At 38.0% G+C, this 14,503-nt stretch overlaps 1 protein-coding gene across 2 annotated transcripts in view; it reads left to right on the top strand.

Annotated features, from left to right (window-relative positions):
• VPS54 (VPS54 subunit of GARP complex) overlaps nt 1-14,503 on the top strand; it is a 352,784-nt gene that overhangs the window by 193,036 nt on the left and 145,245 nt on the right. For both annotated transcript variants that reach the window (XM_053712074.1, XM_053712073.1), the window contains exon 14: nt 6,358-6,539. In XM_053712074.1, coding sequence (XP_053568049.1) covers nt 6,358-6,539 — 182 coding nt within the window. The remainder of the gene's footprint in view (nt 1-6,357; nt 6,540-14,503) is intronic.

The following is a 14,503-nucleotide window of genomic DNA, read 5'->3' as shown; positions in this document are numbered from 1 at the left end:
ATCCTAGCGTTTGTACGCTAGGGTTTACTTTCACTTTAAAATGACAATAAAATAGCTATGGAGCAACGAAGGATAATCTCTAAACTGCTGCACTGTTTCTGGATGTGTAGCAGCCGAATCCTTATTCATCTCTGTGTGAACACAATGAGTGTAATGACGTGTGGCGGGGGGCGGAGCCTAACGCGTTTCGTAAACAATCTGTTACTTCATCAGAGGTATGGGCCGTCCCCCAACCTGGATGCTTATATGCGTTAGAGTGTGGGCAATTAGCCTTCTTTTAGCCCCTCGTCCGCCATCTTAATTTTGGGCAACACAATAAAATACAATAAAAACCTTCTCAATAAATAAATAAATAACCGATTTTGTTCTAAAACAGGTTATACAGGGGTTAGAATAATAATAATACTAAACAACACTGTTATTTTAACTACAGAAAGTGCTTATTACGTTGTGAAATTTCTGCTCACAAATGACCCATTTTTTTCTGTGTCAGTATTGTAGCTACAAATGGATTAAGGCACCACAATTACAATGAGTGATCTACCTGTATCCATATCATGTACCTAAAGAGCAAATATATTTCTATATATCTCTATATGTCTCTGAATAAAGCTGATTCTTTATAATATAGCACAAACAGGTTAACATACTTACAATTGATATAGCCTAAATACCAGCATAGTACATATAATTGAAATAGCCTTAACACAGGCTCATATACTTATAAATGACATAGGCTAATAGAGGCTTAAAATACTACATGAGATATAGGCTTAATATAGCCTTAATACAGGCTGAATATTGTATCCAATATAGCCTAAATGCTGGCTTAATATACTTTTTGTTAAAAGTAGCCTTACTACAGGCTTAAATGTTATCTGATTCGATTATTATTTTTCAAATCTAAAATTAGTATTATAATTTCCTGCAAAAGAGAGAAAACAATTGTTAAAACATCGCCCCCTTGTTGGGTTCTAGCGAACACGCAATGGGGAAAGATATAGAAAGAGTTTGCGCACTTTACCGCCACAAATCCACGGCCTGTTTCACGTCTGTTGGAGGAATTAAACCCTGTACTCTCTATCTCCAGATAGGAGTACCACTAGGCTATACAGAGCCCTGCAAGCAATCATTCTTAATGCAATTTTATATATTAAACCATATACACATTTCCTTTAAATGGTTGAATCCAGAAAACAGCAGCGCGGGGCACCTATTCGTTAAAATATCACTGCCTGGTGCGTGTCTGCTGGAACAGAGACTATAGATGAGCAAGGCCTGTAGTGCTCATGGATAGAGACACCCGTGGCGTGCAGGAGCTGGGAAAAGGGATCTGGGGAGGGCCTAGTTCAGAGAAAGGGGGTTCGCTCCAGCAGTGAAGCAATCACGTGCAGTGGTTGGAACATAGTTCTAGTACATCGCTGCAAGCACATGTTTAAAATACCAAACGATAGCCAACAGAAGCCATAGATGAGTGAAACCAAAACTAGACTTTATTTTTATTTATTTATTTAGAAAAGAACTACCTTAGGAATTATAAATCTTGTATTACAAGTTACACAAATTGTACACGTGGAGGATACATCACCTGCTGTCTGGAAGGCAGCAAAGAAAAGAGGAAGTTATTTCCTGTGCTTATGTGGTTATATTTTCTGCTCTCTGCTGATGTTTTTTTGTTACTATGTTATTGTTTTATTTGCTGCTGTTTGGAAGTCAGTAAAGATTAATGCAAAATATGAAGCCAACTGTCTTGCCATAAAATCAGCTTCTACCCTTACTTTACTTACTGCTTACCACCTTATTAACAAAATGGAACAAATACAAATGGAGCAGCTCAGTTCTCTGGACCAGCAGCTTGCAGATTGGAGTGCAGGTCTATTGATCATGTAAGTCCCTATAAGGATATTCCCATGCTTCCCCTGCTCAGCTTTGCATCTCCTGTTCTAAAGCTATTTCTCATCCTAGACAGGGTTTTGTTGTGTTGACCGCTATAGTTTAAACTTTAAACAAATGAATGGCTGTCATGGCTCCTCCAGGTAAACAAAGATGCATGCAAGTGTGTTCAACACTGCCCATTGTTGTTCCACTTAGCCAATTGTAAGAGAGGATTAAATCAGAAATTAGATATAAAGTACTGTTTAGTAGATTAAAACATTTTAAAAATGTTATCATGTGGGATGTCCTTGTAAAAAAAGCTTAAGAAATATTTGTTTCTGGCTTATAGAATCTCTCTTTTTATTTTTTATGAAATCTCTGTTTATGGAATCTTATTTTATGAAATGTTTTTGTTTATTACACCTTGGTATTTAATTTGAGATAGTTCTATGATGTAATATCTATTTTTTTGTGCTATAGGTACTTATAATTTTAATTTGTTTTTTTAAGTGAGCTTAGCTGAAATATAATTCAGTTTTAAGTGAGCATAATTCAGATGTAGCAATGTATTAATCCTTTTACCTATGCCTGAGTCTCCTGTCTCTAAGAAAGGCTGGTGGAAGCTACTAGTGTCTTCATTGACTGTTCAAGGCTGGATTATCTCATGGGAACACTCTGCAGCTGTAATCTTCTTACCTGCAGCAGGGACCCCATACCTCAAGTTCTCCTTTACCAATTTGTCATTTCACTAGTCTCACCCTCCAGAGACACACACACTGGTAGCTCATTCCTATTCACTGTAACAGTTTTTCATGTGTCTACAGTCCTGACTCCCAGTTAATCTCCTAAACAGGTCCCCCTCAGCCATGTGTGACAGAAGCCTTTTCTTCTCTCACCCTCAGTCCTCTCCCTGACAAATTTAACTGGATACTTTTCTTAGGTACAGCCAGGTATTTATTTTCTTCACAAAAGTCACTTATAGGGTCAATGCCTCTAGCTCCTCTGTCACCACAGCATCATTCTGGTAGTTTTATCACAGAAAATCAAAACACTAGTTAGGCAGTCAGCAAAATCCACCGGGTATTGTGCCCAGGGATTTGAAAGTGAGGGGAACACTGGAACAAGCCAGGTGTGCCCTTTGTTCCATCCACTATGTTCAAGGAAATGTTCCCACTTTTGCCTTCCATGTTGGAAGCTTGGAAAACAGTCCCTAAGGTGGATGGGGTCATTTCTACACTTGCCAGTACAGTTTTCCATATGCAGTCTTTTCAGCTGGCATGTTTTTACTGTTTTGCCTAGCTGTCAGTGTAGCTTGTGTAGAAGCAGTTACCTCAGTCTGGTGTGATAACTTATCTGAGCTAGTTTTAGTAGAATTGTTATTTAAAGGGACACTAAACCCAATTTTTTTCTTTCATGATTCAGTTAGAGAATACAATTTTAAACAACTTTTCAATTTACTTCTATTATCTAATTTGCTTCATTTTTTAGATATCCTTTGTTGAAGAAAGAGCAATGCACATGGGAGAGCCAATCACAGGAGGCATCTATGTGCAGCAACCAATCAGCAGCTACTTGAGCCTATCTAGATATGCTTTTCAGCTAAGAATATCAAGAAAATGAAGAAAATTAGATAATAGAAGTAAATTAGAAAGTTGTTTAAAACTGCATGCTCTTTCTAAATCAAGAAAGAAAAAATGTAGGTTTCATGTCCCTTTAAAGCTCCTCAAACAGACCGCAAACAGCTTTATATGTGATGCAACTGTAGAGATGATATTCATCAATGCAATAAAATGCTGCTATTGCTTTTCTATACACTCTTATACTTAATTCTTGGCCTGTAGAGAAAGTTTTAAAAAAGCAGATTATTATTGCTTCCCTTTCAGGGTAATATTCTGTTTGGCCCTGGATTTGATGCAGTCATTGCTGCAGTCACTAGATGCAAAGGAGCATTTTTACCTCTGGACAAAAAATCAAAGGGTAAAAGCAGGCCAAATCCCAACTGAAAGCTCAGACTTAAAGGGACACTCTAGGCCAAAATAAACTTTCATGACTCAGATAGAGCGTGTAATTTTAAACAATTTTCCAATTTACTTTTATCACCAATTTTGCTTTGTTCTCTTGGTATTCTTAGTTGAAAGCTTAACCTAGGAGGTTCTTATGCTAATTTCTTAGACCTTGAAGGCCACCTCTTTTCAGAATGCATTTTAACAGTTTTTCACCACTAGAGGTTGTTAGTTCACGTATTTCATATAGATAACACTGTGCTCGTGCACGTGAAGTTATCTGGGAGCAGGCACTGATTGGCTAGACTGCAAGTCTGTCAAAAGTACTGAAATAAAGGGGCAGTTTGCAGAGGCTTAGATACAAGATAATCACAGAGGTTAAAAGTATATTAATATAACTGTGTTGGTTATGCAAAACTGGGGAATGGGTAATAAAGGGATTATCTATCTTTTAAAACAATAAAAATTCTGGTGTGGACTGTCCCTTTAATGAAAGTCCAAAACTAAGCAAACCAAGAAGTCAACTCCTGCCTTTAAGTCTGCATGAATTTGCAGCTTCCACTCCAAATAAGTTTCTGGTAGGAAGCTGATTGAAACTATTTCAGGAGGCTTAGAAGAGATCTATTGCTCACAGTGGTATGAGCTCAAGGCATCTCAGTAGCTCCCTACCTAGATGACATTCTGGTGCAGGCGCCCTCTCTTCTCTAAGCTGTGAATCACACAGAAGCTGTCCTTCAACTGCTTTCACCTCAGGCCTTCCCAGTGGTTTCTACTTCGGCAATTGAATGGAGACTATGATGACCTTTCAAATCAAAGGATTTTACTGGATCAAGAGACAAAGCAATGCCTGGCATTGTGGCAGATTCACCAATCCCTTGTCCAATTGGCCTCCATCCTTTAGCCACTTTGGACTGTGATCACAACAGACACCAACCTATGAGGTTTGGGGTGGTCTTGAGGAGTTTGGTCTCCTCAAGAGGTGAAGTTAACTATTCACATTGTGGGAGTGAACAATTGGGAGTCTGACTTTCTCTGTTACCAGCACTTTCACTTGAGAGAGTGGTCTTTGAACCATGAAGTGATCAACCAGATAGTTAGGCTTTGAGGTTTGCCAGAGATAGATCTTATGGATCCTCACCTGAATTACAAGCTACCCCTTTATTGTGCTAGGCCTCAGGATCCTCAAGCTTCTCTAATGGATGTTTTAGTAGTTTTTAGTAGGTCTTTCACTCTGATGTACATTTTTCCTTGTATATGGACCGGATTCAAATGTCTTTTTGCCTGCCTTGGTAGCTCCTCCTTAGAATTAATCTCTGTCAAGTTAGCTTCTTTCATTAAGACCCCAAAACTCTTTAACAGTGGGCGATTGAATACTTAATTGTGGCTAACAAGGGTTTATTTATTATGGGCTTCAATATCTTAAAGGGCCATTAAATAAAGTAGTTTTGCATAGTCAAAAAATGCATGATAAAAAGGCAAAACAATAGAATTTCTAATGTGTAGTAGATTTACTTATGACAAATTTCAAAGTTCCTTCTATTTTTCACTCCCCCTGTATCATGTGACAGCCATCAACCAATCACAAATTCATATACATACATCATACTGTGAACTTGGATATATGATACCACGAGATGTTTGGACTCACACCATCTTATGAAAGAAAACAAATTTATACTTTAAATGATAAATTATTTTTTTCACGATGAGTCCACAAGCCCCTCCCTTATTTTTCTGCACAGCTGACAGGACCTTTTTTTTGCATGTCAATGTCCTCGTTTTGTCCTTTACTGCCTTACTAGTCTCCTCCTATACTTGACCTTATGTATAACTGAGGGACAATGGGGGAATTACAGTTCTTACTTTTTCCTGATTTCGGTTTTCCTCCATCTAATTGGCTATATGTATGACTGGTGGATTGAGGGAGAGTGGGAGGGATTAATCTCTGGTTTGTATGGGTGTTTTTGTCTCCTCCAAGTGGACTGGAGTGTAATCACGCATATAATGTCTTATGGGCACAAGTTAGAATATATTTCCTTTTTTTCTAATGTCTCCAACAGGCTCAATGTCCATTAAGCTGTCCTCCCCTGAATCCTCTGAAGCACGTGCTGAGTTTTATTGTTTCTCAGGCTTTACAGGGGGAGACATGTAGCACATTTGCTGCTGTGTGTTAATAAAAGATGACACACTACAGAAATAAAATGGATTGTGATGTGTATAGCAATTTTACTAACCTGGCTGACAGTGCAATACATGAACACACTCTTTGTAAAGGGGGGGCGGCAAACCTCTTTTGGGCTTAACCCGGGGGGGTGGGGCAGAGCAGCCTAATATGGGTACTAAATAAAATTAATTTATGAAAACATTTGTAGGCTATTAGGTAATAAGGTAGAGACATAAGAGCAGTTATGTTAAAACTATGGATATGTAGTTTAATAAAACTAAAAGTTTTACGGTCACTTTAACTTTGGTTTGCTAGGACGGGTTCCTTGAAAAGCTAAATTCCTCAGAATTTGTGGTTCTCTCACGTTCAGTAGAAGGGTTTGTGATGGAAACTGAGAAGATCTGTGGAAGGAAAAGCACATCACTGCGAGGAGCTCTTCAAAGTCAAGCAAATAAATTTGTAAACCGGTTCCATGAAGAAAGGAAAACTAAACTGAGGTAATAAAATCAAATCATGGTGCTTATAATATTAAAAAAAATGTATTTATAAAATTATCACAATCTCCTAGATTCAGATGTCAGCAAGAATATAAAGGTAAATCCACCCAAGGGTATTGAGCGCCATGTTTAACTGCTGCTCTTGTACATGATAGAAACATTTATTTTGTACTAAACACAACAAAATATATCTGTTTCAGTACCAGTTCTTAACTTCTGCGATCTTGAAGCAGTACAGGTAATAAGGCTTGCCAAATTTTGTTAAAAATGTAGCAGCCAACTTAAAAAGCTGGGAGGCAGAAATGATGGAGTGGCCACATAAGATCTATATCTTTTTTTACAATATAACACTGATTTAAAAAAAATGAAATAATCAAATATAATATTCAGATGTTAATCCTCTTATTCAGCAGTACAATAATCAATGTACATATGACATAGGAAGGGGGAGAGTATGGCAACCAGAAAAAAGGTATCTCACAACATAGCAATTTCTTTCATGTAATTAACAAGAGTCCATGAGCTAGTGACGTATGGGATATACATTCCTACCAGGAGGGGCAAAGTTTCCCAAACCTTAAAATGCCTATAAATACACCCCTCACCACACCCACAAATCAGTTTTACAAACTTTGCCTCCAAGGGAGGTGGTGAAGTAAGTTTGTGCTAGATTCTACGTTGATATGCGCTCCGCAGCAAGTTGGAGCCCGGTTTTCCTCTCAGCGTGCAGTGAATGTCAGAGGGATGTGAGGAGAGTATTGCCTATTGAATGCAGTGATCTCCTTCTACGGGGTCTATTTCATAAGGTTCTCTGTTATCGGTCGTAGAGATTCATCTCTTACCTCCCTTTTCAGATCGACGATATACTCTTATATTTACCATTTCCTCTACTGATTCTCGTTTCAGTACTGGTTTGGCTTTCTACAAACATGTAGATGAGTGTCCTGGGGTAAGTAAGTCTTATTTTCTGTGACACTCTAAGCTATGGTTGGGCACTTTATTTATAAAGTTCTAAATATATGTATTCAAACATTTATTTGCCTTGACTCAGAATGTTCAACTTTCCTTATTTCCAGACAGTCAGTTTCATATTTGGGATTATGCTTTAATTATCATATTTTTCTTACCTCAAAAATTTGACTTTTTCCCTGTGGGCTGTTAGGCTCGCGGGGGCTGAAAATGCTTCATTTTATTGCGTCATTCTTGGCGCGGACTTTTTTGGCGCAAAAATTCATTTCGTTTCCGGCGTCATACGTGTCGCCGGAAGTTGCGTCATTTTTTTGACGTTATTTTGCGCCAAAAATGTCGGCGTTCCGGATGTGGCGTCATTTTTGGCGCCAAAAGCATTTAGGCGCCAAATAATGTGGGCGTCTTATTTGGCGCCAAAAATATGGGCGTCGTTTTTGTCTCCACATTATTTCAGTCTCATTTTTCATTTGCTTCTGGTTGCTAGAAGCTTGATGTTTGGCATTTTTTTCCCATTCCTGAAACTGTCTTATAAGGAATTTGATCTATTTTGCTTTATATGTTGTTTTTTCTCTTACATATTGCAAGATGTCTCACGTTGCATCTGAGCCAGAAGATACTACAGGAAAACCTCTGCCTGCTGGATCTACCAAAGCTAAGTGTATCTGCTGTAAACTTTTGGTAGCTATTCCTCCAGCTGTTGTTTGTATTAAATGTCATGACAAACTTGTTAATGCAGATAATATTTCCTTTAGTGATGTACCATTGCCTGTTGCAGTTCCCTCAACATCTAAGGTGCAGAATGTTCCTGATAACATAAGAGATTTTGTTTCTGAATCCATAAAGAAGGCTTTGTCTGTTATTTCTCCTTCTAGTAAACGTAAAAAGTCTTTTAAATCTTCTCTCTCTACAGATGAATTTTTAAATGAACACCATCATTCTGATTCTTTGGACTCTTCTGGTTCAGAGGATTCTGTCTCAGAGATTGATGCTGATAAATCTTCATATTTATTTAAGATGGAATTTATTCGCTCTTTACTTAAAGAAGTACTAATTGCTTTAGAAATAGAGGATTCTAGTCCTCTTGATACTAATTCTATACGTTTGGATAAGGTTTTTAAAGCTCCTGCGGTTATTCCAGAAGTCTTTCCTGTTCCTAATGCTATTTCTGCAGTAATTGCTAAGGAATGGGATAGATTGGGTAATTCATTTACTCCTTCTAAACGTTTTAAGCAATTATATCCTGTTCCGCCTGACAGATTAGAATTTTGGGACAAAATCCCTAAAGTTGATGGGGCTATTTCTACCCTTGCTAAACGTACTACCATTCCTACATCAGATGGTACCTCGTTTAAGGATCCTTTAGATAGAAAAATTGAATCTTTTCTAAGAAAAGCTTATCTATGTTCAGGTAATCTTCTTAGACCTGCTATATCATTGGCTGATGTTGCTGCAGCTTCAACTTTTTGGTTGGAAACTCTAGCGCAACAAGTAACAAATCGTGATTCTCATGATATTATTATTCTTCTCCAGCATGCTAATAATTTCATCTGTGATGCCATTTTTGATATTATTAGAGTTGATGTTAGATTTATGTCTCTGGCTATCTTAGCCAGAAGAGCTTTATGGCTTAAGACTTGGAATGCTGATATGGCTTCTAAATCAACTCTACTTTCCATTTCTTTCCAGGGAAACAAATTATTTGGTTCTCAGTTGGATTCTATTATTTCAACTGTTACTGGTGGGAAAGGAACTTTTTTACCACAGGATAAAAAGTCTAAAGGTAAAAACAGGGCTAACAATCGTTTTCGTTCCTTTCGTTTCAACAAAGAACAAAAGCCTGATCCTTCGTCCTCAGGAGCAGTTTCAGTTTGGAAACCATCTCCAGTCTGGAATAAATCCAAGCCTGCTAGAAAGGCAAAGCCTGCTTCTAAGTTCACATGAAGGTACGGCCCTCATTCCAGTTCAGCTGGTAGGGGGCAGGTTACGTTTTTTCAAAGAAATTTGGATCAGTTCTGTTCACAATCTTTGGATTCAGAACATTGTTTCAGAAGGGTACAGGATTGGTTTCAAGATGAGACCTCCTGCAAAGAGATTTTTTCTTTCCCATGTCCCAGTAAATCCAGTGAAAGCTCAAGCATTTCTGAATTGTGTTTCAGATCTAGAGTTGGCTGGAGTAATTATGCCAGTTCCAGTTCCGGAACAGGGGATGGGGTTTTATTCAAATCTCTTCATTGTACCAAAGAAGGAGAATTCCTTCAGACCAGTTCTGGATCTAAAATTATTGAATCGTTATGTAAGGATACCAACGTTCAAGATGGTAACTGTAAGGACTATATTGCCTTTTGTTCAGCAAGGGAATTATATGTCCACAATAGATTTACAGGATGCATATCTGCATATTCCGATTCATCCAGATCATTATCAGTTCCTGAGATTCTCTTTTCTAGACAAGCATTACCAATTTGTGGCTCTACCGTTTGGCCTTGCTACAGCTCCAAGAATTTTCACAAAGATTCTCGGTGCCCTTCTGTCTGTAATCAGAGAACAGGGTATTGTGGTATTTCCTTATTTGGACGATATCTTGGTACTTGCTCCGTCTTTACATTTAGCAGAGTCTCATACGAATCGACTTGTGTTGTTTCTTCAAGATCATGGTTGGAGGATCAATTTACCAAAAAGTTCTTTGATTCCTCAAACAAGGGTAACCTTTCTGGGTTTCCAGATAGATTCAGTGTCCATGACTTTGTCTTTAACAGACAAGAGATGTCTAAAATTGATTACAGCCTGTCGAAACCTTCAGTCTCAATCATTCCCTTCGGTAGCCTTATGCATGGAAATTCTAGGTCTTATGACTGCTGCATCGGACGCGATCCCCTTTGCTCGTTTTCACATGCGACCTCTTCAGCTCTGTATGCTGAACCAATGGTGCAGGGATTACACGAAGATATATCAATTAATATCTTTAAAACCGATTGTTCGGCACTCTCTAACGTGGTGGACAGATCACCATCGTTTAATTCAGGGGGCTTCTTTTGTTCTTCCGACCTGGACTGTAATTTCAACAGATGCAAGTCTCACAGGTTGGGGAGCTGTGTGGGGATCTCTGACGGCACAAGGAGTTTGGGAATCTCAGGAGGTGAGATTACCGATCAATATCTTGGAACTCCGTGCAGTTTTCAGAGCTCTTCAGTTTTGGCCTCTTCTGAAGAGAGAATCGTTCATTTGTTTTCAGACAGACAATGTCACAACTGTGGCATACATCAATCATCAAGGAGGGACTCACAGTCCTCTGGCTATGAAAGAAGTATCTCGAATTTTGGTTTGGGCGGAATCCAGCTCCTGTCTAATCTCTGCGGTTCATATCCCAGGTGTAGACAATTGGGAAGCGGATTATCTCAGTCGCCAAACGTTGCATCCGGGCGAATGGTCTCTTCACCCAGAGGTATTTCTTCAGATTGTTCAAATGTGGGGGCTCCCAGAGATAGATCTGATGGCCTCTCATCTAAACAAGAAACTTCCCAGGTATCTGTCCAGATCCCGGGATCCTCAGGCGGAGGCAGTGGATGCATTATCACTTCCTTGGAAGTATCATCCTGCCTATATCTTTCCGCCTCTAGTTCTTCTTCCAAGAGTAATCTCCAAGATTCTGAGGGAATGCTCGTTTGTTCTGCTAATAGCTCCGGCATGGCCTCACAGGTTTTGGTATGCGGATCTTGTCCGGATGGCATCTTGCCAACCATGGACTCTTCCGTTAAGACCAGACCTTCTGTCTCAAGGTCCTTTTTTCCATCCGGATCTGAAATCCTTAAATTTAAAGGTATGGAGATTGAACGCTTGATTCTTGGTCATAGAGGTTTCTCTGACTCCGTGATTAATACTATGTTACAGGCTCGTAAATCTGTATCTCGAGAGATATATTATAGAGTCTGGAAGACTTATATTTCTTGGTGTCTTTCTCATCATTTTTCTTGGCATTCTTTTAGAATACCGAGAATTTTACAGTTTCTTCAGGATGGTTTAGATAAGGGTTTGTCCGCGAGTTCTTTGAAAGGACAAATCTCCGCTCTTTCTGTTCTTTTTCACAGAAAGATTGCTATTCTTCCTGATATTCATTGTTTTGTACAAGCTTTGGTTCGTATAAAACCTGTCATTAAGTCAATTTCTCCTCCATGGAGTTTGAATTTGGTTTTGGGAGCTCTTCAAGCTCCTCCGTTTGAACCTATGCATTCATTGGACATTAAATTACTTTCTTGGAAAGTTTTGTTCCTTTTGGCCATCTCTTCTGCTAGAAGAGTTTCTGAATTATCTGCTCTTTCGTGTGAGTCTCCTTTTCTGATTTTTCATCAGGATAAGGCGGTGTTGCGAACTTCTTTTGAATTTTTACCTAAAGTTGTGAATTCCAACAACATTAGTAGAGAAATTGTGGTTCCTTCATTATGTCCTAATCCTAAGAATTCTAAGGAGAAATCATTGCATTCTTTGGATGTTGTTAGAGCTTTGAAATATTATGTTGAAGCTACGAAATCTTTCCGTAAGACTTCTAGTCTATTTGTTATCTTTTCCGGTTCTAGGAAAGGCCAGAAAGCTTCTGCCATTTCTTTGGCATCTTGGTTGAAATCTTTAATTCATCTTGCCTATGTTGAGTCGGGTAAAATTCCGCCTCAAAGAATTACAGCTCATTCTACTAGGTCAGTTTCTACTTCCTGGGCGTTTAGGAATGAAGCTTCGGTTGACCAGATCTGCAAAGCAGCAACTTGGTCCTCTTTGCATACTTTTACTAAATTCTACCATTTTGATGTATTTTCTTCTTCTGAAGCAGTTTTTGGTAGAAAAGTTCTTCAGGCAGCGGTTTCAGTTTGAATCTTCTGCTTATGTTTTTTGTTAAACTTTATTTTGGGTGTGGATTATTTTCAGCAGGAATTGGCTGTCTTTATTTTATCCCTCCCTCTCTAGTGACTCTTGTGTGGAAAGATCCACATCTTGGGTAGTCATTATCCCATACGTCACTAGCTCATGGACTCTTGTTAATTACATGAAAGAAAACATAATTTATGTAAGAACTTACCTGATAAATTCATTTCTTTCATATTAACAAGAGTCCATGAGGCCCACCCTTTTTTGTGGTGGTTATGATTTTTTTGTATAAAGCACAATTATTCCAATTCCTTATTTTATATGCTTCGCACTTTTTTTCTTATCACCCCACTTCTTGGCTATTCGTTAAACTGATTTGTGGGTGTGGTGAGGGGTGTATTTATAGGCATTTTAAGGTTTGGGAAACTTTGCCCCTCCTGGTAGGAATGTATATCCCATACGTCACTAGCTCATGGACTCTTGTTAATATGAAAGAAATGAATTTATCAGGTAAGTTCTTACATAAATTATGTTTTTTGAAAAACCCTGCACCCTGCTTTAAAGACACCCTTTTAATTTATTCCCAGTGATCCATTTTACCTGCTGGAGTGTATTAAGTTGTTTACTGATAGCTCCTTTTATCTTTTATATTAGCATTTGAAATAGCTGCTTTTGCCTTAGTATCTCTACCTATACTGAAAGTGTCTATACTTAAAGGGATGGGAATGTCAAAATTAAATTTGCATGATTCAGATAGAGCTTGTAATTTACAGACACTTTTAAATTCACTTCTACTTTCAAATATGCTTTGTTCTCTTCGTATCCCTTGTTGAAAAAGAATACGCACATATCCTACACTAGTGGGAGCTAGCTGCTTATTGCTGCCTGCACATATTTGTCTCTTGTGATTGGCTAACTAAATGTGTTCATCTAGCTGCCAGTAGTGCAATGCTGTTCCTTCAGCAAAGGATAACAAGATAAAGAAGCAATTTTGATAAGACGTAAATTGGTAAGTCGTTTAAAATTGTAAGTTCTATCCAAAACACAAAAGAAAATTTTGGGGTTTCTTATCCCTTTAAGTATAGGCTATAGAAAAGTGGTGTAAACATAGCCAGCTGAAGAAATTACACTCCTGGTGGGAGGTAGGAGAGATAAGTAATACAATTTCAATTGTTCCCTCTAAGTATTGGGCTTTGGTAATCAGACAGAGATAGATAATATAAACAAGCATGTGAGTACAGAAAGTGATAAACTAATGAGAACTGATTTTCCTTGCAAGCTCAACCCATTTTAAAATGTTGTGTTGTCAAAGTACAAACATAGTTATTTTATATACAAAATAAACCAAAAGAAGGAATTTCTCATACATATTATACTCTACAGCTAGTATAACAAGTTATTGAAAACATATTAAGGGAAAAAATATTTTACGTTACACTGTCCCTTTAAATCAAGTGTCTGGTTGCTTACATGCATGCAAGTTTAGCATTGCTTTTGACAGCAAATTACAACTCATCATTTAAACATGTTTTTTTTTCTTTTTTCAAGTGAGAAGGTATCATGAATGTGTGGGGTTCTTTTTGGGACAGTTTTAGCAATGTTGTAAATATGTCTGATAAACTAAAAGTGTAGATAAAACATATTTCCACTACATTCATATTTTTTTATCACAACCTACCAAGAGCTGCAGAAAATTTCTAAAGACCAAATTAGAGGGTGGAGCTGGCTTTAAATGTTATATGTGCTAAACACAAGAAAGAAAACAAAAGCGCCCTGTTTACAGAATCCTAGAAATCCAATATAGCTACAATGTAGTTTGTGGGCATCCAAAATAAGAAAAACATAATTTATGTAAGAACTTACCTGATAAATTCATTTCTTTCATATTAGCAAGAGTCCATGAGCTAGTGACGTATGGGATATACATTCCTACCAGGAGGGGCAAAGTTTCCCAAACCTTAAAATGCCTATAAATACACCCCTCACCACACCCACAATTCAGTTTAACGAATAGCCAAGAAGTGGGGTGATAAGAAAAAAGTGCGAAAGCATATAAAATAAGGAATTGGAATAATTGTGCTTTATACAAAAAAATCAAAACCACCACAAAAAAGGGCGGGCCTCATGGACTCTTGCTAATA

This window comes from Bombina bombina, chromosome 4 (assembly GCF_027579735.1).
Source record: "Bombina bombina isolate aBomBom1 chromosome 4, aBomBom1.pri, whole genome shotgun sequence".
Classification (NCBI taxonomy): Eukaryota; Metazoa; Chordata; class Amphibia; order Anura; family Bombinatoridae; genus Bombina; species Bombina bombina.
The sequence above is the reverse complement of the archived record's forward strand: the minus strand, read 5'-3'. Positions and strand labels throughout refer to the sequence as shown.